Source organism: Ptiloglossa arizonensis, chromosome 12 (assembly GCF_051014685.1).
Source record: "Ptiloglossa arizonensis isolate GNS036 chromosome 12, iyPtiAriz1_principal, whole genome shotgun sequence".
In the NCBI taxonomy this organism is placed as follows: Eukaryota; Metazoa; Arthropoda; class Insecta; order Hymenoptera; family Colletidae; genus Ptiloglossa; species Ptiloglossa arizonensis.
In genome coordinates, this window is record NC_135059.1 from 4,734,410 (window position 1) to 4,758,294 (window position 23,885).

The window sequence follows — 23,885 nt, forward strand, 5'->3', positions numbered from 1 at the left end:
ATTATTTCGCAGCGATAATACTGCGGCGTCGATCTTGCCGCAACTTACCCATTAATACATTACTAATATTTGGACGAGCGCGGAGTCCGCCGGGGATCTCCTTATTTCGTTGACAAACAACACTGACTCGATACATTGTCGATCGATCGTGAAGATCTCCGTTTATTATGTTTATCTCCGGGGTCTTATCCCGGTGAAGTTGCGTCGAACTTCGACAGCCAAAATGATTCAAAGTAAAGATCTTCGCAACTGTCGGAGACTAGAGTTCTGGCTTCTCTGTAGTCGTTCTAGATAATTTGAATATTTCGAGAGGTAGAGACTAGGGAGTTTATAGTTTTTTGTTCGCGATATCCTGATCAATATGGTGGTGGACGATTACCTGTCTAGACTCAGGAGCGCCGCAGCGTCGAACTTTGCATACATTATCGTGTTTGTAACAATCTGAAATGAAAGATAACACGTAGCAGACAAGTAGCAGATGAAACTCAATTTTAGAAAAACGTGAAAACGAAAGTTTGCAGGCGTAAATTGCAGGATCTTTGTAAAATATATTGCGAAAGATGCACTCGTTGCACTCGTGTGCATTGGTGAGTATTACTTGCAAAAGGAAAATATTGGAATTAGGGAAACGATTATGGGTTTGTTCTGTTTTCGATACCACGAGCGTATGCAAAGCAGGGACGTGGTCGAACGACCGAATCGAAGCTCGGGTCCGAAATGTTCGCTCCGTTCGAAAAGGCCACTGCGATCGCGAAAACTTTCACCCTTAATCTGTACTTTGTATATCCAAGTGCTCCGAAATGCTCGTTACTTTGTTCCTCTTTGCTTAATTTCGCTTCGCGCTCGTAAAGTTCCTTTTAAATCTACTTTATGCTCCGAACCGCTGGGAAGTAGTTGTTCCGGAATTTTCAATTTTCCGCGTAAACACCGTACGCTCGCGGTACGCGCAGGCACGGCGATTAATTCTTCAAACCTCGAAGAAGACTCTGCGCAACGAACTCGAGCGAAACTCGCGAGTCGCATAATTAGCGTGATTAATTCAAATCCGAAGAGTAGCCAAAGAGACGAGAAAACCCTTTCAGTCGGTGCCACCTCGTTCCTCATAGGCTGAGGTTTTATGTAAATAGACGTGTGTAAAGGGTAATGGCTCTTTCAAGTATTCCATTACCCGTAGTCACCGACTTGAATAAATTTAATCTCTAAACAATTAACCGTTTTAATATTCATGACGTACGAACGGTGTTACATCCACGCACCATTGTCCAAGTGGCGGTAACCGGTGTTGATCGCGTGTAAGATTGTAATTTGTCTTTCCGGGATGCCCGGGTGAATTAACTTTGGTACAATGTATCCTCGCGAGTTGATTAAAGGAGGAAGAAAGGTACTTAAGCGTTGAGAGCGCGGCGCCGCGACTCGTGTTATGGAAAAACCAACAACTTTATCGCGGAAGTTAAAACGAGTGTTTCCCATTACACGCGCGCACAGCCGCGGTAATCGTAGTTTCCCCCGTAACGAAGTAACTTTCTTCGCGGCGCCTCGCGTACAAGGTAATAATACAGGGAAGAAGAAACGCAACTGTCCCGCGTAATCTTAATCCCCGCAAAGAGTGGAGGATACTTGCCAAACGAAAACTGAGTGCACGTGCGCAGAACCACCGAAACACGCGTATCAAAAACACACCCCTGAACGAGGAAGATGCAACCTCGTCGGTCCGTTTCCGCGAATTAATCCAGAATCTAGCGAGCTCCGCTCGGCCCAACGCCCCTTTACGAAACCCTGCTCGGACCGACGCCTCTTTGGGGAATCGTTCTCGGCCCAACGCCCCTTTGGGGTACCTTTTTCGTCCGACGCCCCTTCCGAGAACCTCTCAAGGGAATCTTTTTTTCGACCGCTTCTTTACCAAATCTTTTTTGGCCCAACGCCTCCTCACGAAACTTTCTTCGGCCCAACGTCCATTTACGAATTCTTTTCTGAACCAGTGCTCCCCACCCTTTGCTCAACTTGACTCGTCGATGCGCAGAATTGTCAAAATTGTTCAGAAACTTCTTTTCTTCTCTTCAGAGGCAAGCCACTGTGAGTCACTTGCTCTTGGTAATTGTTTTTTTACTAAATCTACTAACGAGCTATAAAGCTACACCTTCTGCAGGCATAGTGGCTTTGGTTAAAGTTGTTTCTGCTTCATGTACAGGGGATGATCGAAAAGAATCTTCATCCGAGTTTACCGATCTTTTTCATTGGATAAACCAGACGAAGTTGATAGAGGACTAACACTTTGATCGGTGGTAGTTGTATCTGTTTTTCCATCGCTTAATAAATCACGATTCCATATTCTCCCCTTGTATCGCTCCTCTTGTCGTTTACGACGTCTTAATCGTATTCTCCGTGAATGTTGATATCACCGTGTTTCTAAGAGACCGAAGAACACTTCAAAACGCATACGTTGACTCGACCACGGTGCAACGACACTCTGAATATTGAAATTACGAAGGAATAAATTTTTCTCCTCGAACACGAGTCGAAGCGAGGGAAACGGTGCCATTTTCGTTAAAAGAATCGACGAAAAACGTACGTAAATACGAATAAAGAAATTCATTTCTGCGTTAGTTAATCCGTTTCGGAATATATTCCCAGGTTGTGCTCGGGGAACGACAAAAGAGGCGAAGTTTTTTCCTCGCGAGCGTGACGGATCGCTTAAGCACGTTCATCCCGAGATGCGAAGCGTGGATCTAATCAAAACTTCGGCCCGGAGAGGGTGTCGCGTAAACACAGATTTCGAACAACGTTATCGAAAGGTGGGCGCGACCTTTTCTTTTCCTCTAATTGTTTGACCTACTCCTTCGATCAAGAGGCGAGAGAGTAGTATCGAACGCGCCTAACTGTGCCGTCTTTTACGTGTTCTGTTCGCCACCGTAAAAAAAAAAAAGAAGAAAGAGGAGCGGCCACGCGTGTCGTTCTATTGGCGAACGCTTACTCGTTTTTTTTCTATTTCACACACCGACGAGTACGATTCACAGTCATCCAACCTCTTCGATCCTTACCTCCCCAAACGGTTTATTTACGAGCGGAAAAAATCCCCGTAGTGCACGGATAATTTGTTATTTATCCACGACCAAGCACCCGCAACGTGGATCCTCCTTTTCATCGAGTGACCAACGATTCAACCGCGAGACGTCTTCCGGGCTTTAAACCGGGGATGGGAGGGCTATTTATCTCCGGTATCGAATGACCTCGCCGGTTTCGTTTCCGGTCCTCGTGCCAACGAGATTTTCAGCCAGAGAAGCGAACGAGTCGCGACGCGGTGCGGACGCGAAATATAAGACGGAGACGAGCCGGTGAAAAGAGCGAGAGTCTTCTTCGTCTCCTTCTTTTATTTCTTCTTGGTCGTCGTCGTCGTCGTAGTCGTGGTCGTAGGAGGGTCGAGGAATATCGTCGTCGCGAGAGGGGATGAAAGGGTCGCGCGAGGCACGGGGATGGTTGTAGTTTCTAAAGACGCTTACGCTTCAGCCAGCCGCGAAGCCGCGACGAGGAAACCAGGCTGCCGCCTATATTTACTCATTTTCTTTTGGGCGTCGTCTCAAAGGGAGCGTCACCTTGGTCGTCGCTCGGCGTAAAAATGCGCAGCTATTTCGTCTTGCCTAAAGGCTTAACCTCGCATGCGGTAATCCGCGCCCCGCCCGAGCATCTCGTTTGGCAGACGGTTTCTCCCCTTGGCTCGCGGACCCAGGAAATCTCGTCGAGGGTGCCCCTCCCTGCCTCTTACCTCTCGAACGACCTCTTCGCGCGTTTCTCTTCGCGCGAACCGGCTGATTTCTTCGACGGTATCTCGCGAGGACGAGAAAACTCTGACCGCAATTACTCCGGGTACCGGTTTTTGCGTTCGGGTCTTGGTTAACGTTTATCCGTACGTTCCAAGGGTTGAAGGAGTACAGCTCACGTGAGAGAGATTTTTCTTCTAAAGATCGCGAACCTGCCTTTTCGTTTCCCTCGGAAAATCTAATCGTGGTGAAGCGACGCGCTGTTGGTTACACTCTTCGCGATTCATTCGCGAAGTTAAGAGAAAAGTCTGGGGTAAAATTTCTGTGGGATTATGGAATTGTTCAGCACAAGAGAAAATGTAAATAGGACGTTTATTTTTTGATAAATATAATACAGTCATGCGTTATGTACACGTGATACGTAATGTATGTTATGTATGGTTATATGGTCATGAACAACTGAATAGATTGTAACGATCACGTCGACACACCAATGGAAAAAATAGGAAAGCCGGTATCGAGCTCATTCACCATTTCTTGACTTTTCGAGTACTGCATGGTTCAATGTCGTTGTATTCCAACAAAGTCCATAAAAGGTAGAAGCAATTAGTAGCAACGATAGTCCGAGGATACTCGTAGAGATTGTGTACCTTTCGATCTACGTTTTTGATCAATAATGTTAAACTATGCGTAGGAAAATTACATTTGAATCAACGGATACCGTTCCATGGATGTTTTGTCATATTTTTGTGTAATTTTATGACAGACTATCTATTGTGTAAACGTAGATCACTTCTTATTTGTTTACGTATACAGATAAGTTACACTTTCACGTCGTTTTCGGTTATTCGTTGTTCTTATGTGGTCGAAATCGTTGTAACAAAGATGAGAAGCTTCGAGAGATCGTCCACTGTGAAATTCATTCTTCCTTCTCCAAGTATTGTACAAAGTCGTTGTTAGAAACTTCATCACCGTAGGATTTAGAGTGGAGACAAACTCCTTCAAATTTTTAATGTATTCCGGAGACGGTTTGCGTAGGCTTTGACTTCGGGTCATTGGGCTAGGATCTCCGCTACAGTATCCCCCAATAGGAACTCGTATTCGAGTTCCACTGAAATATTGAAATACTCTGGTAGGGGAGTTAGTGTCGATAGAGGCGTTAGAGCGGCGTTAACGCGGACTGGCAAACGCTAATACAATTTGGTCATTTCGCAAAGTGATATCATCTGCCCCGGTAAAGACCACCCTGGAACAATGGGGAACCTATCGAGTCGAACAGTATTTATTTAGTACCAAAGGGACGAAGAGGTAATATAACTAGCGTATAGACCATGGTAATTGTTAACTCCAACTATGAGCAGCATAATTGCTTCCCAGAGCTTCAATTAACACTCGTGCCGCAACTGTAATTGTGAACGTAATTGTTCGCCGCGTCTTGATTGACGCAAGACTTAAACCGTACCGGTTGGTCTCTGGATTCAACTCCCCTCAAAGACCAACTTCTCCGACCGTGATCGAAGCTTTTTGTAAGAGTTTGACTTTCTTTTATTGCACCCTGGTGACACTTTTCCTGGAGAGGGAGACGCGAGAGAGATCCTCATTGTTCCTGGTAGACGGAGGTTCTCCACCGAGCCAAGTTTCTTCCAGGTCTAGAAAACGTCACCCACGTTTCTGCGATCGAGACATCGGTTACTGGTTAAGGTAATCGAGGAACGAACAACGCGAATCTGTTTGCGTTCACGGTTTTCTGTTTTTCGGTTGGGGAAAAAGAAACCCTTGAGAACTCTGTCGTAACCTTCTAACTACCGTACTCGAGTGTGTTCGAACGTGGTTAGTAACGGTACAGATACAAACCAAAGATAAAAACACCACGTAGAACTTTAGCAGCCAATCCCGAGTGAATTTTTACCCTCTTAGTTTATTCCTACTTTATTAAAAAACACTTTTACAATAGCTGGAGAAGTAGAAACAGGATTAGAAGAATACAGAAGAAACAAGTGTACAAGATCGGATTGGTTTTTACCCTGTATTCTAGGTTTACCTTCACTGAGCGTGCACCGAACAACGAAGACTCGTCGTACGTTCAACTTTTAACCTATTTTAAATACTATAACGCGCGCGTAACCGTTCGAATTGAGAGTAAATATTTATAATCGTATATTGGTCGCAATGTCGATGGATGTCACGAGTTGATACTAGTTTCGCTATTTGTTTATTCAGAACAATTCGTCCTTCGGGAGAACGATCCAGCAACCGATTCCAACGAGAGAGTCGACTAGAGAGATTGTCCGTAATTGACAAATCCCAGTGGATAAGGACGTTCTCCGGATCTCTGGCGGAAGTTTCGGCCCGTCGCGGCGTTACGAAATCCTTCTTAACTGAAAATTAGGTAAAAATGGCACGCACGCCGGGTCGCTTCCACGAGTAGGACTCTGATGGTGAAGTTATCCGCGGGTTGTAAAAAGGCTAGAAAGTTCGAGTAAGCGAGAGTTGCTTAACTGACGTATGTAATGACTACCTCTTGTGGGAAATCAAGCTCTGGATTTTCGGGCTTTGGGCGAAGGAAACGTTCCCGTCCTCCGTATGAACATTCGCTAACTAACTAGGTCAGAGTTACTTCTACCGAGGACCCTAGCAGACGATCAGACATGTGACACAGAGCTGCGAAGACGCACTCCGATCTCCTCGACGTGTTCAAGTTTCAGTATACCCGATTGTGGTGGGAAGTTACGCACACACTCGTCGCCAAAGGGCCATTTAATCGATCGTTTTCCCAAAAGTTCCAATTTCACAACCGATACAGGTGACGCTTAATACGAAGAAGGAAGTTGAACAGTTTTAGGGGTTGTGGCAAGGTTTTGGTAAATATACGTTCGAAACTTAACGTGTACTTATTCAGAAACAAGCGAAGATGGAGGCAACGACGATTTCAAAGTCGACTACGTTTCGTATTCGAAAATCGTTGGAATGACTTTTCGGCGGAGAAAGCTTTTGTCCCGAGACGATCATCGACGATGGAAAGATACGCGTACGTTCAACGGAACGTACGAATAGTAAGATATGAAAAAGATCGACCTACTTCTTGCCTCGGAAAAGAATGGCCACAATTTACTTTAATGGAAGACAATCTTTAAGGTATTTTTGTAGTACAAAGACCTTCACGTTCGTATCTATCCGGCGATGAAAATTAGAAAGGACGAAAGAGTATCGAGCAAAGTGGGATTGTAGTTCGACGGAAGAAGAAGAAGGAGAAGAGAAGTAAGAACGCAAAGAGACATACTTCTGCAAAAATGACCGAACTTAGGAGATTTCTTCATGGGCTGCTGCCTTCCTTGGCACATTCACCTCGTCTGCGCTTTAACTATTCCAGGGTCTTGCTTCTGCCCATAAAAATCTTCTCTATTGATTTTCAGAGGGCGAACGGACTGATTTAAAATTTGGCAAGACCTTGTAGAAATTCTTATCTTCATCGGTAATATCCATTTCTCTCTCTCTCTCTTTTTCTTTGTTCAGTTGCTTTCTCATATTTATTCTATTGAATCGTCCACTGTACGATTAATGATTCGCGACTAGGCATTTTTTTTTATTTTTCATTAGTAAAAGTACATCAAATAATTCTATGAGATCTTTACGTATTGAATATATAATAAAATATTAGGTTTTTTAAATACAATATTTTTGCATCGTTATTTTATTACGGGCAAATATTATTCTGCTTCTCAAATGTTGTGTACTCACACAGATCTTCTCGGTGACAATTTACCTCACCTTTCGTTTGTTCGAGACATTGTACGAGTGAAAATATTTTGTTCAGAACGCGTAAGATGAACAACGTTGCAGAAAAACTAGCCTATACGTTAACCGTTTCCGGGAGAGTTGGTCGATATTTTGTAGTCGCACCTAAGCCCTTAAGAAATATAAGAAACGGGAAACCTGCTGGGAACGATCTCAAAAATGGCTCTGTCCCTCTTGAACTCAACGTAAGCCGAGCCATATGTTTTTGAAGGGAGAACACCGTCTTTCGAGTTGAAAAAATGCTAGTAATTCGGAACATTTCTCGACGGTGCACTAAAATTACGTACATTGTTCTGTCAATTTTCATAGGAAATGCTATTTAAAAAACCTGTCTCGAGGAAAATACGTTTAGAGTTTAAAGCTCGGAGTGCTTTATTGCCGGATGCAAATCTTATATCTTTGTTAGTATTTCCAGGTTACCGTCTCAATATTACAGGACAGAATTCTTAAAGAATTGAATTTTTTAGACAAATTCTTCAATTTCCTGAAATTGAGAAAACAGTGTTTCCCTCAACAGTTTACTAAAGTCGAATTCTATCGAAGAGTCACCTTGTGTCCCAAAAAGAAAAAGAATCGTCTCTTTAAGAGGGGTATATAATTCAAACGGTGTATTGGTGAACAAGGACTTGTATATATCGAAGGTGCTGCAAAATACTTTGATGTTTCAGATATTCAATCTTAGATATTTAGTATTTAGGTGACTTAAGACGAGTCTTTTTCCTAATCTAAACTTAAGTCATTTACCCGTATCTGCGTTTTTGGTCCACTTATCGACCGACACAGATCCATCTTGACAATTATGTGTTTTCAATAAATCGACAAAAGTACGTTTTCATATTCCACTGTATCCTTTGAATCGCCTCTCTCATCCTGGGAGTACGGTGACCGATACCGATAGCTCTACGAGCTTATCAAATTTCTCCTTGCGAATACTATCGCTACATCGATAATATACTAAATTTGGAAAACACAAATAGACGACATTCTTCCAAATTCAATTATTACCCATTTCTCCGTAGAGTGTCATTCAGAAATATAATCAGAACATTAAAATCTTCGATTTCAAAAGCAACACATAGGGTCCGGCGATCGTTTCTCGCGCTTAACGCAAATATGTGAAATCGGTATGTTTGAGTAGACCGGGTCTAACACGACCCGAAATTCGAGAAGACCATCTTTCACAAGGACACCCCGTACGTCGCCCGGTGCAAGTGGAACGCGGTCCGATTCAATCGTACCAATAACCAAGAGTGGTGGTTTCGGGTTCCAAAAATCGCGCGTTCCGGGTTCGTAAATCTCGCTAGGAATTAAAAGGAAGCGCCAGAAAGCTCGTATAAATCGTAGTTCTTGCGCGAACGGAGTGCTATTTGCGAGACCGCGCGGATGTTGCCAACGTTGGAAAAAGTCGCGCGGAAAACGGGCGCGACGTTGGACGAAACACACAAGATACACGAGCGCGTATCGAAAATCTCGAGTCTTTTTGCCCTACTCTCTCTCTCTCTCTCTCTCTCAGAGGACTCTGCCTTTTCTCATCGAGTGGTCCGGGACGTCTGGCCCCGTTCGAGTAGTCGGCACGTATCGTCGCGGTGTATCGCTCGCTACTCGCGCTGGCAGCCGCGCGGAGTCCTTCCGTTTACGAGACGGGAATCTTTCGGCATCGATTCTCACCACGACGAATATCCACCTCGGAGTAAACACGTCGCGGATCGTGTTTCGGATTCGATGCGCGCGACCGTTCCGATGGACGACGATCTCCTCGCGATATATTTCTCTCGCGCGCCGGTAGACGCCGGTTTATGCGCTCGATCGAGGCCGATAAAGAAAATATCCCGTGGTATTCCTTGTAAATATTTTCTCCACCGGCGATCCGCGGGATTACTTCGGCGAAACGATGCGCGCTGTTGGCCACGGATACGGAAGACCAGGCTGGATTATACACCCTCTCGCTCGTGATTCACGGTTAGATTCCGTTGCAGAGGAAAGTGCTCTTCGCGTGCGTGCCAAGAGAAGACGGCGTTTCGCGGTTGTAAAGTCGATGTCCAAGAGATTCCGCGCCACGTTTGCGTTTCAGTGGATCGAACGGGGACACGTCAAATTCGGTTCTATCCGAGCGAACGTATCTAAGCGACGACTCGAAGGGATCGTATGTTTTTCATTCAATCTGATAGTGGACACTTGACGCGCGTGAAAATAATTTTCCGCGACTAAGGAGGTATAAAATTACGAGCTTGGAACGATAACACGGTTTATCGACGATAACGCGATACAATGTAGGTTTCGCCGAATGTATCGTAGCCGTATACATATTTATCAGAAAGAAAGTACGGTTTACGGGAGAGCCGAGGGTCAATGATATACAAAGTGGGCCATTTAAATGGGAACGTTCAAATATATTATGGTTAAGCCTCGCTCGAATAGAGCAACAGGATTTAAATTCTCCCGGAACGTCCTCCCGATGATTTTGAAATATCGTCTAAATATCATCGGGAGGACAATATTTGCTGTAACAATCGTTTCAACGTGATTCGACAAAGATGAGACTGCTACACTCCTCGTTTCACGAGGAGCTTCGCATACGCGAGTAATGACGACTTTCGAAGATAATCTCGAGCGTGTACGAGACGAATCGTTTTCGTTGGTGGGCAAAAAGTGGCCCCCAAAAAAATGTAAGGATTCGGAGCGGTTCAATTTCCAGGGTTCGGTGAACACGGTCACGGGATCGTTTCTCATTCCGTACGAGTAACCCTCCGCGTAGCATCGGATGATATTATACCGCGAAATGGTAAAAAATTATGCGGCTAATCAAGAATCGCGGGTGTCGTTCCGCGGTCGATGTATTACCGTGAGGATCCGTCGGCGCAAGAAATGGCCCGGGTCGCTCGGTCCGGGTCAAGGGGTGGTTTTAGGAGGCAAAGGAGGGCGACCGGAGTGCGCGGAGGGCAGCCAGGCCGCGGCATACATCCGACTTTATGAGCTGCCATCGCTCATAGAATCTTCGCCCGCAATCTTACGCGAGAGCCCCTTAGAGAGGCTTCCACGAGGGAGAAAAATGTCCGAGGGGTTTGGAGAATCGATGAGTTTGCATTAAACATCTCCGGCCGGCCTCTCTCACCCCGTTCGCCCTGGAACCAGCTCGGGGGATACTCGAGCGGAATGGCGGGTGGTCCCGGATGCGCGCAGCGTGCCTGGTGCCCCAGGAATCACGAATCCGTGCTCCCGGATCCCGGAGGTATAAGAGTACGAACGCTCGGGAACGAGTTTCGAATCGGAACGAGCGAACCCGAACGACCTTCGGCTACCGTAGCCCAGACACGTGCGACTCGCATTGTTAGGAAAATGTTTCGATGCCGCTGAAAGCCCGGACCCGAAAGAATGGAAACCGTCAGCAATCGCGAGCTCCGAATAAAAATGATAGGCAGCGGTAAATGACGTCTCACGATTTTTTGCCACGAAATTACATTTCTTTTTAGAAACTTGATCGTTCAAAAGACACCGTTGAAGAATCTTGCTCCGATATATTTATATTGTACTTGAACCAGCGACGTTTCGCGAGTTAACGATATCGTAAACCGTGGATCGCGTCGTACGTATCACGATTAAACGAATCGCGAACGATTAACAATTATCCATTTTAATCGTAATCCTCGATAGTTAGTTTGATTAAAATTCGTCGGACACTGGGAAGTACATCACGGGATTTTCGAATACTGAAAGCTTTTTCATTCGTGGACGCAGTATTTTTAATCCGCACGGTTTTATTGAAAGCGACGGAATCGGAAACATACATCAAGGAATATTTAAAGAGAGAAAATGGACACCACGAGCATGTATGTCATTTCGTTCGTCGTTAAAAGCGAACCGGTCAATATCATCTTTTTTACAATATCCGACCGAGACCGGCTGGTTCGGGTTGCACGTGAAAAAAAAAAGAAAAAAGAAAAAAGAAAAAGAGACCGTCGATTTCAAAAAAGGAATCCGTACTCGCGTGATTCGCAATCCTCATTTTCCCCGAGAATCGGTTATTCTGGAAGAGCGAGCAGACGTCCGATCTGGTAATCGACCTGAAACGCGGCCACGCTTTTTGTCGCTCGATGTAAACGAAACGTCGAAAAGGTTTAAAACGGAAGTCGTATGCACGGACATATATATATATATTCGTAGCAACCGGGCCGACGGTGGGGCAGCGCGTTGCTGCCCGGTACAAAATGGAGAATAAACGTGGCAAAATGATTTTCCGTGCCCGTACCGACCGATTCGCGCGACAGTCTGCTACGTAGTAACCGAACCCATAAATGCCTCTGTCTGCGACATTTCCTACGGGTCGTAGCTCAGTCACGTAGCTACGTAATGTGTATCGTTTACGTGTCCCGCGGTATTTGTTCTTCTATTTCTCGAACCGCTCGTGCTATGTACCTTTGGGCCATTATCCGTGAAACCGGATACATACGCGTGGATCGTGCATACCGTACGATGCCCAAGAGAGTACGTTCGTTTTCAGCGGTGCATCGGTGCACACGACGCGACGCGAAACAATGCTTTTTAATCGCGCAGCCATTTTAAATTGAATATCGACTCGCCTCGGCTCGGTACCTTTTTGTTTCGGTGGAACGTTCGATCGTGTGTAACTGGAACGAAAGGCGACGGGTTCAGGTACGAGGGCACGTTTGCGCGATTTTTTCGATTTTTTCGTACATTTCCAACGATCACGATCGAGGGTACTCCAAATACTGATCAGCGTGGGATTTGTAACTTATTGCAAAAACCTGGATTTAACGTCGAATTTCGATCAGACGTACCTGGTAATCAGCCTCTTTCACTTATCCGCGTAACTCATCGATTTTAACGCGGCTTTGTCGCAGTCGTAACGCAATTGTCAGCGATGCGTCGCAACGATAAATTTATAACGCTAACGGATGTACGGGTAAACATTTCGAAACGGGGCAATCTTGTCGCTCGTGTTCTCGTTTAACATCGAAACTATATTTTACTCGAAATTTGTTGAATCTATCAAGAGAATTTATTTACCGCTTCCTCCGCTACGCGTCGTTCCATCGATTCGCTCGAACAACAACTCAACGATGAAACACTTGAACTGCGATTCGTTCGCTTTGGATATTTGCAAGATCTGGACAATTTTCCATGATACACTCGCAGAATTAACTCTTGAAACACATTGGAGCACATTCATCCTAAGGAACGTTTCTATATACAAGAGTACATTAAATCGGAGCAGCTGCTTCGCTCGAAACGAACGAATGCACTTAACCGATCGTTGATGAAAAACCGACCAATGTACGCGTTGTTCGCCTTTGTGAAGATAGTTATACTTCAAGATCGTCAACAACGAACCTAAATGTTGCTTCGAAACGCGAAGCTGCATTTTTATTATCAAACTACGAAGTTGACGATACCGAGGAGTTACATATAGTATTGGGCTTCGCTCGAGCGAGTGACATTTCTTAGAAATCGAACGATTGGTTCGCATCTTGAATTCTTAGCTCTAATTAATATTAATATTAGGGTACAGTCGATCGGTATTCACCTCTCGATTCCTCGTAAAATCTACTTGACACACGAAGAGAAGAGACGCGAACGCTTCTTTCAATTGTGTAACACGCGCGTTATGTATTCAAGTGACTCGCCGATTTCAGCGTAGCTCCACCGCAATCACGGTATAATTGTCAGGTATTGAATAACTCCTGGTATCCAACAGTCCAGTCTTCTTTAATTATTCACGTGTTTCACCCATCTCGACGTGACTCTACCGCGATCATAGTGTCATTGTCAGAGTTTAAAGCGTAACAAGCGTTATCCACACGCTCGTACGCTTGTCTAGACACGGGGCGCGTTCAGAATGCTGATACCTTGGAGAACGTAAGTTTATTTACGATCACAGAGCCCTGGTCGAATAATTAAAAAACGAAACCGGGCGGTAATCATTCACTCCGATGTTGTAAATTGAGCAGGATATTTTCTACCGAGTTCGTGTCGCATCGTTTAGAATTGCACGTTGTATCGATTTCTCGTTTGTTACTGTGTTAATTATTCTTGTTACGAAACTTTCTTTACGAAAGAAATTTTCTTTTCTGTTATTCCGTTCATTTACAAGATCCTTGTTTCCAAGTCTCCTAGTCACCTGGACAATTTACAGCTACAAAATCCGTCCTCGCGTCGCGATAATGGTAATCGTTAAGTTCTGATCAAATCTATCCCTCTGGTATTAGATTTCGAGTTTCTTTTTCCTGTATGCCTACCCACCACTTTTATTATTTCCAAGTCGATCTACGTTCCACGGATTCTCTATACTTCCTTCGGCCACGCGACTCAATGTTTTATTTTTCTCCGTTTCTCGTAATACCGCGATCTCGTTTTCTTCTTCAACGTAGCAATGCCCTGTCGTTCGTCTCACGTTCGGATAGTTCACGAGTTTAGATTCAATTTGGGTCAGTGGAATAACCATGTTCGTTGAACTTGGCCGTTTCACCTTGCCTCTGCAGCATGCAACGTTCTTATATCGTATTCCGTTCGGTTGTTTCGCGTTGATACGTTGGGGAAAAATAGACGAATAAATAAAATTAATGAACTTCTCCGTTCTCCGTCGTTATTATGGACGCACGTGCCAGTTGTAAATCAGAGCTTGACGATCGTTGCGACACGTTTCAAGGGTAGTACTTCACAATAGATTCTGATCGCGAACGCGACGTGATCAGTTGAAATCAATATCGAGAAAATATGTACAAGATGTGGTTCTAGATACACGTACATTTGCATGCAACTATGTATAAAGTATTCCATTAATGCAAATAGATTCTTCTCGGTTGTTTACGAGTTCTTTATGAGCTTTTGGTGATCGAGACGATGAGGTAGGCAGGAAACGGTCAGTGGTCAGTTTCCATCTGGTGGCAAGTGTGAAAAATGCCATCACGAGCCTTCTCTAGACTCTACTAGTTGCAGACGATCTTTTCCAAGTGTTACGAGTCGTAGACAATCTCTCTCAGGTTTCTTCTAGCTGCAAATGTGCTTTCTTTAAGTTCTACGACCGGTACACGAGCTTTTTCTAGTTTCTACGAGCTGTAGATGATCTTTTTCCAGATCCTACGCCTCGAAGACCAGTTCTCTCGGTTCCGCCAGTTCTAGACGAGCATTCTCCCTAATCTATGAATTTCAATCGCGTTCTATTCTCGTTCGTGTCACGGTTTCGCGTTTCGCGTCGTTGTTGCCCGATCGATCGATTTTCCATATCCTGAAAGTGGATGCGTTTCTACATCATCGTCGGACCGTGTTTTTCCCGCGGGTGTGCGAAATCTATGCACGAACGCGTAGAAACGGGGAGAAGTTCCACCTTCCATCGTATTGTTTCGAGATCCCTGGACATCGACCGTGGTCGAACGATAAAAGCCCTTGGAGGGAACCACGTGTCGTATCGTAGCGACCCACTGTCCACGGTTCGCCTTATTCGTGGCGTTCTTCGATCGATTTTCTTTTCGCGATACACGTGGAATATCAGTCAACCGCGCGGCACAATGGATAAAACGAAAATTCCTACTCGTAAACATCTTCGAAAATCCCCCCGCCGGCTCCACCACCCGCTTAATTGTCCTCTTAAGCGTTGTACGATCCAATGCTTACGAGTAAATTGCTGTATCGCTCGTGTGGCCGCAAACATATCCCCGACAGCCCCTGGTAAGAGGTAAGTCGGGGAACCCGGCGGGAAATTCGATAACCGAACCGAATCGAAACTCTCGAACGAACGAATCGAAACTTGCGAGACTCGTGGTTTCGCGAAATATTCAAATTCACCGTGTTCTCGGTCTTTATTAAACCCCGGAATCCCGTGTATTCGGCCGGTATCTCGGTTCCCGGGGGCGAAACGTAAGTTCGCGCGGTCCGAGGGCCAGCCTCGGAACTCCGCGCTCGAGCAGCAGCAACGCTTCCCCCTCTCCGTTACCATAAATCGCTGATTAATTCAGCAATCGTCTCGAAACGCGGGACTTATTACCACGATGAAGAATAAACTGCGGTATATTTTTTTCTTAGTTTCTCCTCTCCCTGTTCGGTGTTCCAACGCCCCCGCTCCGTCTCCCATCGCGAGCCCACGGGGGCGGTACGTGTCCTGCGGGTCGAAAGTAAATGAAAAGTAAAACGAGAAAGGTAGAAAAGAAAAACGAGGACGCGGAGAGTACAAGGCTCGCCCAGGGCAATAATAATATCGGAAAGGTCGAGCTTATACTGCGGCGAGGTTTTCCCGATAGTTCAAACGGGCAAGGAGTGGGGGAAGGGGGTTGGGTCGGGTGGCGGCGGGACTTTCTGCCAAAGTTGCGAAGCTTTAAAGCGAGGGCTTTAACGGGGCTTCGCGCCTGGCGCAACTCTTCCCTCCGTTGAAAGTTGTGCGGGGAAAGAGTAAGAACCAGAAGGGGGAGTTGCGGTGGGTGGCGGAAAGGAAATGATGGCTAGGAGAGAAGAATGCCCGGGAAAGTAAGTTCGGCACGAGATATACTGACCTCCGCGTTCCCTGCCACGTTAGAAGTTCATTTTCGGCTGGTCTCGAGTGTCTACGTTCCACGTTGGAACTTTTATTATCCGCGTGTTTGACTTCTCGATCGGGCGAGTCCGGCCGTAAGAATCGTTCGGAATCGATCGCGTTAATGTTCAACGAGGAGGACGTTGAGAACTCTTTCGGAGTGCGGTGACTTTGCACGTGATCCTCCGACCGATTCTCCAGAGAACAGCCCCCTTGGCGAGGGTTAGACGTCACCGGTTCGGATTCACGAGTTTATTAACGGTATATGGGTCGTGAGAAATCACCGCTCGGGAAACAACGTTCCGTAACTGGTAAATGAGTGAATATTATTGTTCACGTTCGGTAAGGTAGTCACTGAGTAGCATCGAGTGATTTGTTACAGGGTAATGTGTTAAATTCACTTTGGTGGCTGTCAACGAAAATGGTTAGACCTTGTGCAAGAATTTTATCTTTTTTTCACAAAAGCAAGGGAAATAAATAAAAAAAAATGTACATACGAATATAGTACAGCGGAAAGGTTAAAGACGTTCGCAGGAAAGTAGAAGACTCGAAGCCTAACTGGCAAGTGAAAATGGATCGTCCATCGTCAGACACACTTATGTTCGATCTATCGGACACTATATCTCTTCGTAACTTTCGACGCATATATTACGTTGAAAATCGTTTCCAAGTCAATTTGTTACAAATAAAATCGTCGTAAATGTATACAACCGATGACAATTGACGCTCGAGATTATTAAATATTATTAATATCACTGGTATCACTGTTTCCAGAAAATTTTTATCACACGGGAACAGTTTCCGCGAAAATGATCGGAGCTTAATAATTTGAAAAATTTTTGCAAGGAAAAAAACTCCCAAAGTGTGATGGATCGCGACGCGGACGAATGGAGCCTCTCGAACTTTTGCATCTCTACCGCTCTACGGTAGCATTTGTCCAGGATTTCCAAGGCTATTTTCGAGCGTTACAATGATCATATAAATTTGACAGATGACAGCATCGGAAGATACAGAGGAGAACCTTCTTTAAGATACAATGTCTTCTAGAAGTAGGCGAAGATTTCGATCACGTCGAAACGTAATGGTCGGTAAATAACAAATGACTGTGTCTGGCCAGAGGGAGCAGTCGTCATCCTTCATCGGAGTAATAGCTCGAGATGTTCGAAGTTTTGTAAGCGGGCCAACGAAGGCGCTAGACGTTCTTCTATTCTCATTCAAGCAGCACCGGAGCAAAACTTTCGTTACCGATTCCGGCCAAACCTTCTGTTCTAATTTCCCCAAATGATAAATCGGTAATAAGCTCGTTCGACGGTTCCAATGTTTCTTTTTTCTCCTCTCGAGGATCGTAGCTGTGTGGTTTCTTTATCCGGAAGAACGCGAATATTTCTCCAAAATTCCCCATTCACGGAAAACATCGTTTTATACGACCACATATATTTTCAGTTCGACGATAAAAAATCGAAAACATTTCTGTTGCAAAATTGATCGATTATTCGCTGAAAAGAAACGCGGAAAATTCTGTTTTCTGCGACACTATTGATTAAACATTAAGGTGTACAGGGCTCCGAGACATAAAAAAATAGCTGGAAATTGGAAATTGTTTACATAGATAACTACTAAGAAAAAAATTTATATTTTCACACGGAATATAAGTATAACCTTCGACTTTATTTTACAATTTTCTTTTCGAGTATAACGTTCAAAATTAACAATCGCTTTATAAATATTCTTTATTATCTTCGACGTAGCGTGTTCGTATCCAAGAATTGTCATTGTAAAAGTGGTCACGGTTTGAAGAAAACAAAATATTTTTTTCTAATACTTTCGCACAGTGTTTCGTGCGTCCTTAAAATTTGAGAAAAATGTAAAAAAGAAGTCAGAGCGATGTATACTCTTAATTTGAACGAAACTCGAACGCATGGACGATGGACCAGAGGCGAGGAACGCGTGAAATCGCGTAGCTGCCTTCTATTCCGAAATAACGTGGAAGAATGACGTTCCAGACGGTTAGAATATGGCGCCACGGCGTCGCTCGACGACGCGTTTCCTCTTTCTCCGTGGAATAGGTTTTGTAATCCCGTCCGTTATGTAATCATTCTCAGTAGCGATATCCTCGGGTCGGGTCAAGCCCGATTTCACCTCGAATCCAGGATTCTAAAACGAGCCACGTTCGCTGGACAGCGTAGCTTCGCAGAATCCTCCTCGTTCGACCTCGTCATCGTTGATGAAGAACAAATATCGTATATATTTTATCGAAACGCCGACGCTCCCGTCTCGCGAGCTGTTCCCTGTTTCTAACCGACGATATCAATGCTTCGCAGTGTACATAGTGTTTTTGTCAAAGTGCCAAGACGCGCGAGAGTTTAACGAAGGAACGAATTACCTATGAGCGACTGATTTCTCAACCTTACAACCGTGTTGGTAATGATTAAACCTCGGGCCAACTAGCAAGATTATTCGATCGATGAGAATATCGTACAAATTGTTATGCCTGGCTCGAAATATTACGCAAGAGTCGACAATGTACAACACCGAACGAATGTTCTCGGATAAAGTATTTTTGTCATTTGAGTTTCGCTTCAAATCTATCGGGACAATTTATTCATTCATCGTTCTCTTCTTTGTACATAATTCGTTCGATTACGTGCATGCCGAATAATTATTTGAAGTATCAAATATTCTCCAACTAAATATTTTTTCGTACGTATCACGCGTTTTAAACATCTACAAGAAAACAAGTCGCGTTTAGTATAATTCTCTTTTATTTTTGTTGTCTAATCGTTTCTGAGAAAACGATAATTCCAATACTCCTTCGCTCGCGTTTGCGGTAAGATAGGAAAAGTTATTGGAGAAATAGTGAACTGCCAGATTCTAATTCGTGGCTTGCGGTTTCATTGTAGGTGAACAGAGTCAAAGTGTCCTTTCAGATTCAAGGTCCTCGGGTCGGGCACGTCAACCCTTTGGAATCCTCCAATCACTTTCGTCGTCCCTACTGAACCTCCGCGTCGCGATAAACGTGTATACCTGGCTACATATTTGGATCCTAAAGGACGTACTAACGTTAACGTTTCGAACATCCTCACGGGACCCGGACGTCCGTGAATTTAACCGCTGACTTCGCCCAAGATACGACGTTCCCTCGATGCACACTAATGGATTTCGAAAAGTTTAATCTGTACTTGGGACATCGTATGCATTAGCGTGCTTGTATCGTAAATTTGGTTACTCTTACATGGCAGCTTCCCGCCCCGATACCGCCTGAATACTCGTAGAATGTCTTTATCGGCACGATGATCGCTCCTCGACTGTTCCTTTCATCGGTATACCTTCGTGGTAGCAAAAACTGTTTCGCTCGACGTTCTCCGTTCATGGAACGTAGGTCCATTCATCGATGCAGTTTCGTATTAACTATTTCCCTTCGAGGAGTTGAAGCATTTCTTTCGAAACGCGGCACTTTCATTTGCCATTTTATCTTTCTCCAAAGCGTGCTGATAATCACTTTCAAAGACACGAACAGAAAGTGTTTGTAAAAGTTCTGTTACACTGAAATAACTTGGTGGAAACCAAAGCCACTTCATTTTTGAAAACGAACTTGGTTGCACGCTTGTGCGCATACGTCATTGGACATACTATATCGAGCCATTTGGGTCTTGTTTCTTTAAACAAATACGATTTTCCTCCATCTACGTACGTACCTCGCTGGGATTCCCTCTTCATTGAAGGTTTCAACTTTTCGAAAAGCGTGTAATATCACACAGAGGACATTATATATTCTGATTTTGAGTTTTCTAAATGACATTTCATTTATGTTTTAGCGTTGCGTTCTGCCTGATAAATAAACAAATTCAATGTCCGTTAATGACGTTAATGTCTAACTTAAAAAAAAAAGAATACAGTGTCGTTCCAAAAACTCGAGATCATCTTGATATATCTGAAAATATAAAACATACCAAATTAAAAAGATTTGAATGGTCCTCTTGAATAGAAAGTATTTCGTACGAAACATTTCTTGATCGAATAGATAGTTCCAGATATTATATTTCGGATTCTGTACATCGTATGCAGAGTGTGCGATAATTACAAGGTCTCGACTGTAAAACGACAACAATTTTTCGTTAATTCGAAGAATTATAACCCGCTTTTGATATCGTCCTCGGTTTGACAATCCGATTGATTCGAACGATGAAACGAGAACGGAATAAAATTCCGAAAGTGTTTCGCGCGAACCCTCTTATATAAATTGCAACGATGAAACGCGGCGAGATTCGAAAATTAAGCAACGGGAAGCTATGAAATTTCGAAACTTTAGAAACAAACTAGCGATACAGTTATCCCGCGCGCAATTTCGGAAAGAGCCTAAACGACCCCCGGACGAGCAATTAACGCGAAGCTGCACTTTCTTACCGAGTAATTAACGCTGAGTAATTTATCCGAGTAGAGAAGATGTTTTCCGGTTCGTTTTGATTATTGGTTTATCTTCGTGCGAAAAGCGCGACACTGTTACGAGTAACTTTCCCGTTAAAGAAATCAACACTGTACATCCCTCTGTTTACCTTTTCGAGCAACTCAATACCGCTTGCATGAAAAAAAAGAAGCAAGAGAGTATTCAACGTCGGAAAATTTTCTAAGAAACGTTACTAAAAACTATACAATAACTAACCTTACAATTGCGTTGATTCTTGGAGGAAAAGGAATTCCGAATAGAAAGCTGTTTAAAATTAATGCAACACCAAAGAATTCCTATCGTTTCGTGTATCGTCATGGACGAGTTAAACAACTCGAACGAGTTTCTCGAAGGAAAGGTTCGCGGATTGGATTCGAAATTTAATATTTTCTCGAACAAACTTTTCGTCCAGTATCCAAAAACGTACGAGATGAAATTTAATCTCGTAAGACGTTAGATCGAGGGAAGGTTGAACATCGCGCGAAGAGAATCGAAACATAGTGGCCGCGCGTTTTCCGTGAATATTTTTCTCCGTGAAAGCAGCTTTTGCGCTCGGTCGTAGCAGTCACACCTCTTTTTTTCCCGAGCGGTTATCCGAGCGCGTTGATGAAATTGGCGAACGAAACGGTTGCAAGCTCCGACGGTCCCCCGCGGTGTTGGCGCGCGAATCTGTTTACCGACTCTATTTACGGGGTTGGGAACCGTGTAAACCATCCTGCTAATAGAATATGCCCATATTCTGGCCCCGTAGGAAGCATAAGGACTCGGAGACCGTAACCAGTAACCTCGGTTTCCCGTTATCGTCGTTTTCCCCTCGCGCCGAATCCAACATCGCCGACGCTGTTTCGTGCGATCCGCGCGCTTCTGGTCCAAGGCTGTTGAGTTATTTAACAGTTGCGAACCGCCGGTTATCGAGGGTATATTCGACGTGAATCGTGATTCCAGAATTACAATACACTCTTCGAGGTAAGCTCCGTTTTCGAATACACTGGCATCGAGTAGAGAGAACAGCTTCCGTGAGTTATCCTTGTTCGCGCGGGAACGCTCCAGGCAGTACCTTGCGCCTACTTTTCGAGGGTAGGTTCTGGTCCGGCGCTCTGGAAAAATCAATTTTTTCCACTTTCTTCTAGCTCGAGGCATTGAGCAGTTAAGAGTGTCGAGATTTCGCTACCGAGAAAGAGGAACCGATAATTCACAGAGACGGGACAAACGTGTTCGGAAATATTTTCCGTTCGCTTGAAATCTTGGGTTGAAATCTTCTTTGGTGAAACGAAAGAAATTTTTCATTCGTACGGAAGATACGTACACTTTTCCATCGTTTAACTTTAATCACTTTGATCATGGAATGACTAGAATTTAAGTTCGATATATTTTGGAAAGTGTAACGCACAGAGTGCTTCCAATCGTATTTTAAAATCTCGTACATTTTTCTTTCGTTTACCAAAGGGGACTTGAAATTACAAATTACAGTTTTCGATCCCCGATACTTGTTTCTCGTCACCTTCGCGTCGAGTTTTCGATTATTGCTTCGGATCTGGGTATCCAAACGCCTTGTATCTAAACCGCAACGACTTCCCGTCGTCTCGCTGTTACGATCACATTAACGTACACATGCGTAAGTAGGTACGTACACCTCGTCACCCAAGATTCCGCGTAAGTTCGTCGACCTTCTTATCTCTGTCATTCTGGTAACAGTCGCTCGTTCCACTTTCCACCTTCTACTTCTGGAAACCATTAGCGAACATGTTCGTACGATTAAGACGATTAAGTTTATCGTACAACGAACGATGCAGCTCCTGATACAGAGAAGCACGAAGTCGTGAACGGCCTCGTATACGGTCAAGGTTTACAGGAGGTTTGTCCGCGGATTTAAAATCGGTCGTTTTTCTCGCGAAGAAGTCCAGGAACGACGACGATCGACCAAGCCCGATCGGGTAAACGATAGTCCTCTGCGAGTGGATAAAATATATCTCGAGGGGTTAGGTACACCTAAGGAGGTCTAAAATAGAAACGTATTTTTGCTTTTATCGAATCGTTCTGATCAACATTTTAAAGTGTACACTTTTAGCGACTGTTCTCGAAAGTATCTCCGTTCGTTTTTATCCGAAAGAAGAGAACGAAATGTTTCTTTAAATTAAACGAATAAGATCGGTAGTTGTCGATTTTGAAAATTCCAATATGTCGAGAAACGACGATCGTTCAAAGTCGAGGATACGATTTTAGACTTCAAAATCGTTCTTTACTGTGTATTGTTTTCTCAGAGCAATTGAATCGAACAACTCTCGGGACACCTTTTCAATTAAAGAGTCCTTTTGTCGAGTTCACTAGACCGAAGAAAGGTACCAAAAATGAACGATACAAAGCCAAGAGCAACGACAATCGAGTTTCCAGTATCGCGATAATGCCAGGTAAATGATAGTTTGACGATAGGATCGTTCGTATCGAGTACAATGTCAGTTACCGACAAAGAGATACCGTTAATTGGTACGGTTGCGGATCATTATCCGCATCCTCCTAAAACTGGAACGAATGATACGGAATTCGGATTCATTAAATCCTAACTTATTCGCGGCAGATTGGCCGGCCGGTCTAATGAGATCGTTTCGTGTTATATAAAATTAGTCAAACGCGGCCGGTATTCAATTATCCATGCCCATTTACCTTGACCATTGATTTTAATACAATTAGCGAAACGGGGATCGAGCGATGAATATTCGTGGGAAATTTCGTTTCGCGCGTTATTCGGACAATTTGGTCTTGCGTATTTTGCGCGTAATCGAGTTCCGATGATTTCGTTCGAAATTGGCGCGCGATCGCGTCGCGAAGACGCGGATTTCGAAGGAGAAGAGTCGCGACGGAAACCCGGGTGGAAATTAATTCGAGAAAACGCTGAATGGGCGCGTCTGGGATACATCGGTCGCTGAGTAAAACGGAAATGTTGAGATTCCACGCGAGGAGCAAAAAGAATCGAGGAAGGGGGCTAGTGGGGCCAGCAATCGCATAAATAGCCTCGGGTTCGGGCGTATACCGCGGTGAATCGCGTCGGTCGAACGCCGTGGAACGAAACGGTTGAAAGGAGCAGACCCTTCGGCTGTGCTCGAACTGAATTCAATGCCGAAATCGACGATACGAACCACTTCGAAAGAATCGACGTCGTAGTTTCGAGCCAACTGCGGCTTCGAATGGAAACTACAGGAACTGGTTGGAAAACTCCGTCGTGAAACAAGAAGGAGGCTAACAATGGGACATTTTGTAAGCGTGCTCGTTCGATCGTACTTACAACCGTTCACCGTGAAACGATATTAAAACGAAGAAAAGTGTTGCTTTGTTCCCTTTCGAATATATTCGGCGATACGATTTTTAATGCGCT

At 44.4% G+C, this 23,885-nt stretch overlaps 2 protein-coding genes across 5 annotated transcripts in view; one reads left to right on the top strand and one right to left on the bottom strand.

Annotated features, from left to right (window-relative positions):
- LOC143153098 (uncharacterized) overlaps positions 1-12,753 on the bottom strand; it is a 46,922-nt gene extending 34,169 nt beyond the window's left edge. The window contains exon 1 of the mRNA XM_076323929.1: positions 12,576-12,753. Coding sequence (XP_076180044.1) covers positions 12,576-12,738 — 163 coding nt within the window. The 5' untranslated portion in view covers positions 12,739-12,753. The remainder of the gene's footprint in view (positions 1-12,575) is intronic.
- Positions 1-23,885, top strand: part of LOC143153220 (zwei Ig domain protein zig-8) — a 279,158-nt gene that overhangs the window by 82,129 nt on the left and 173,144 nt on the right. The window lies entirely within an intron of this gene.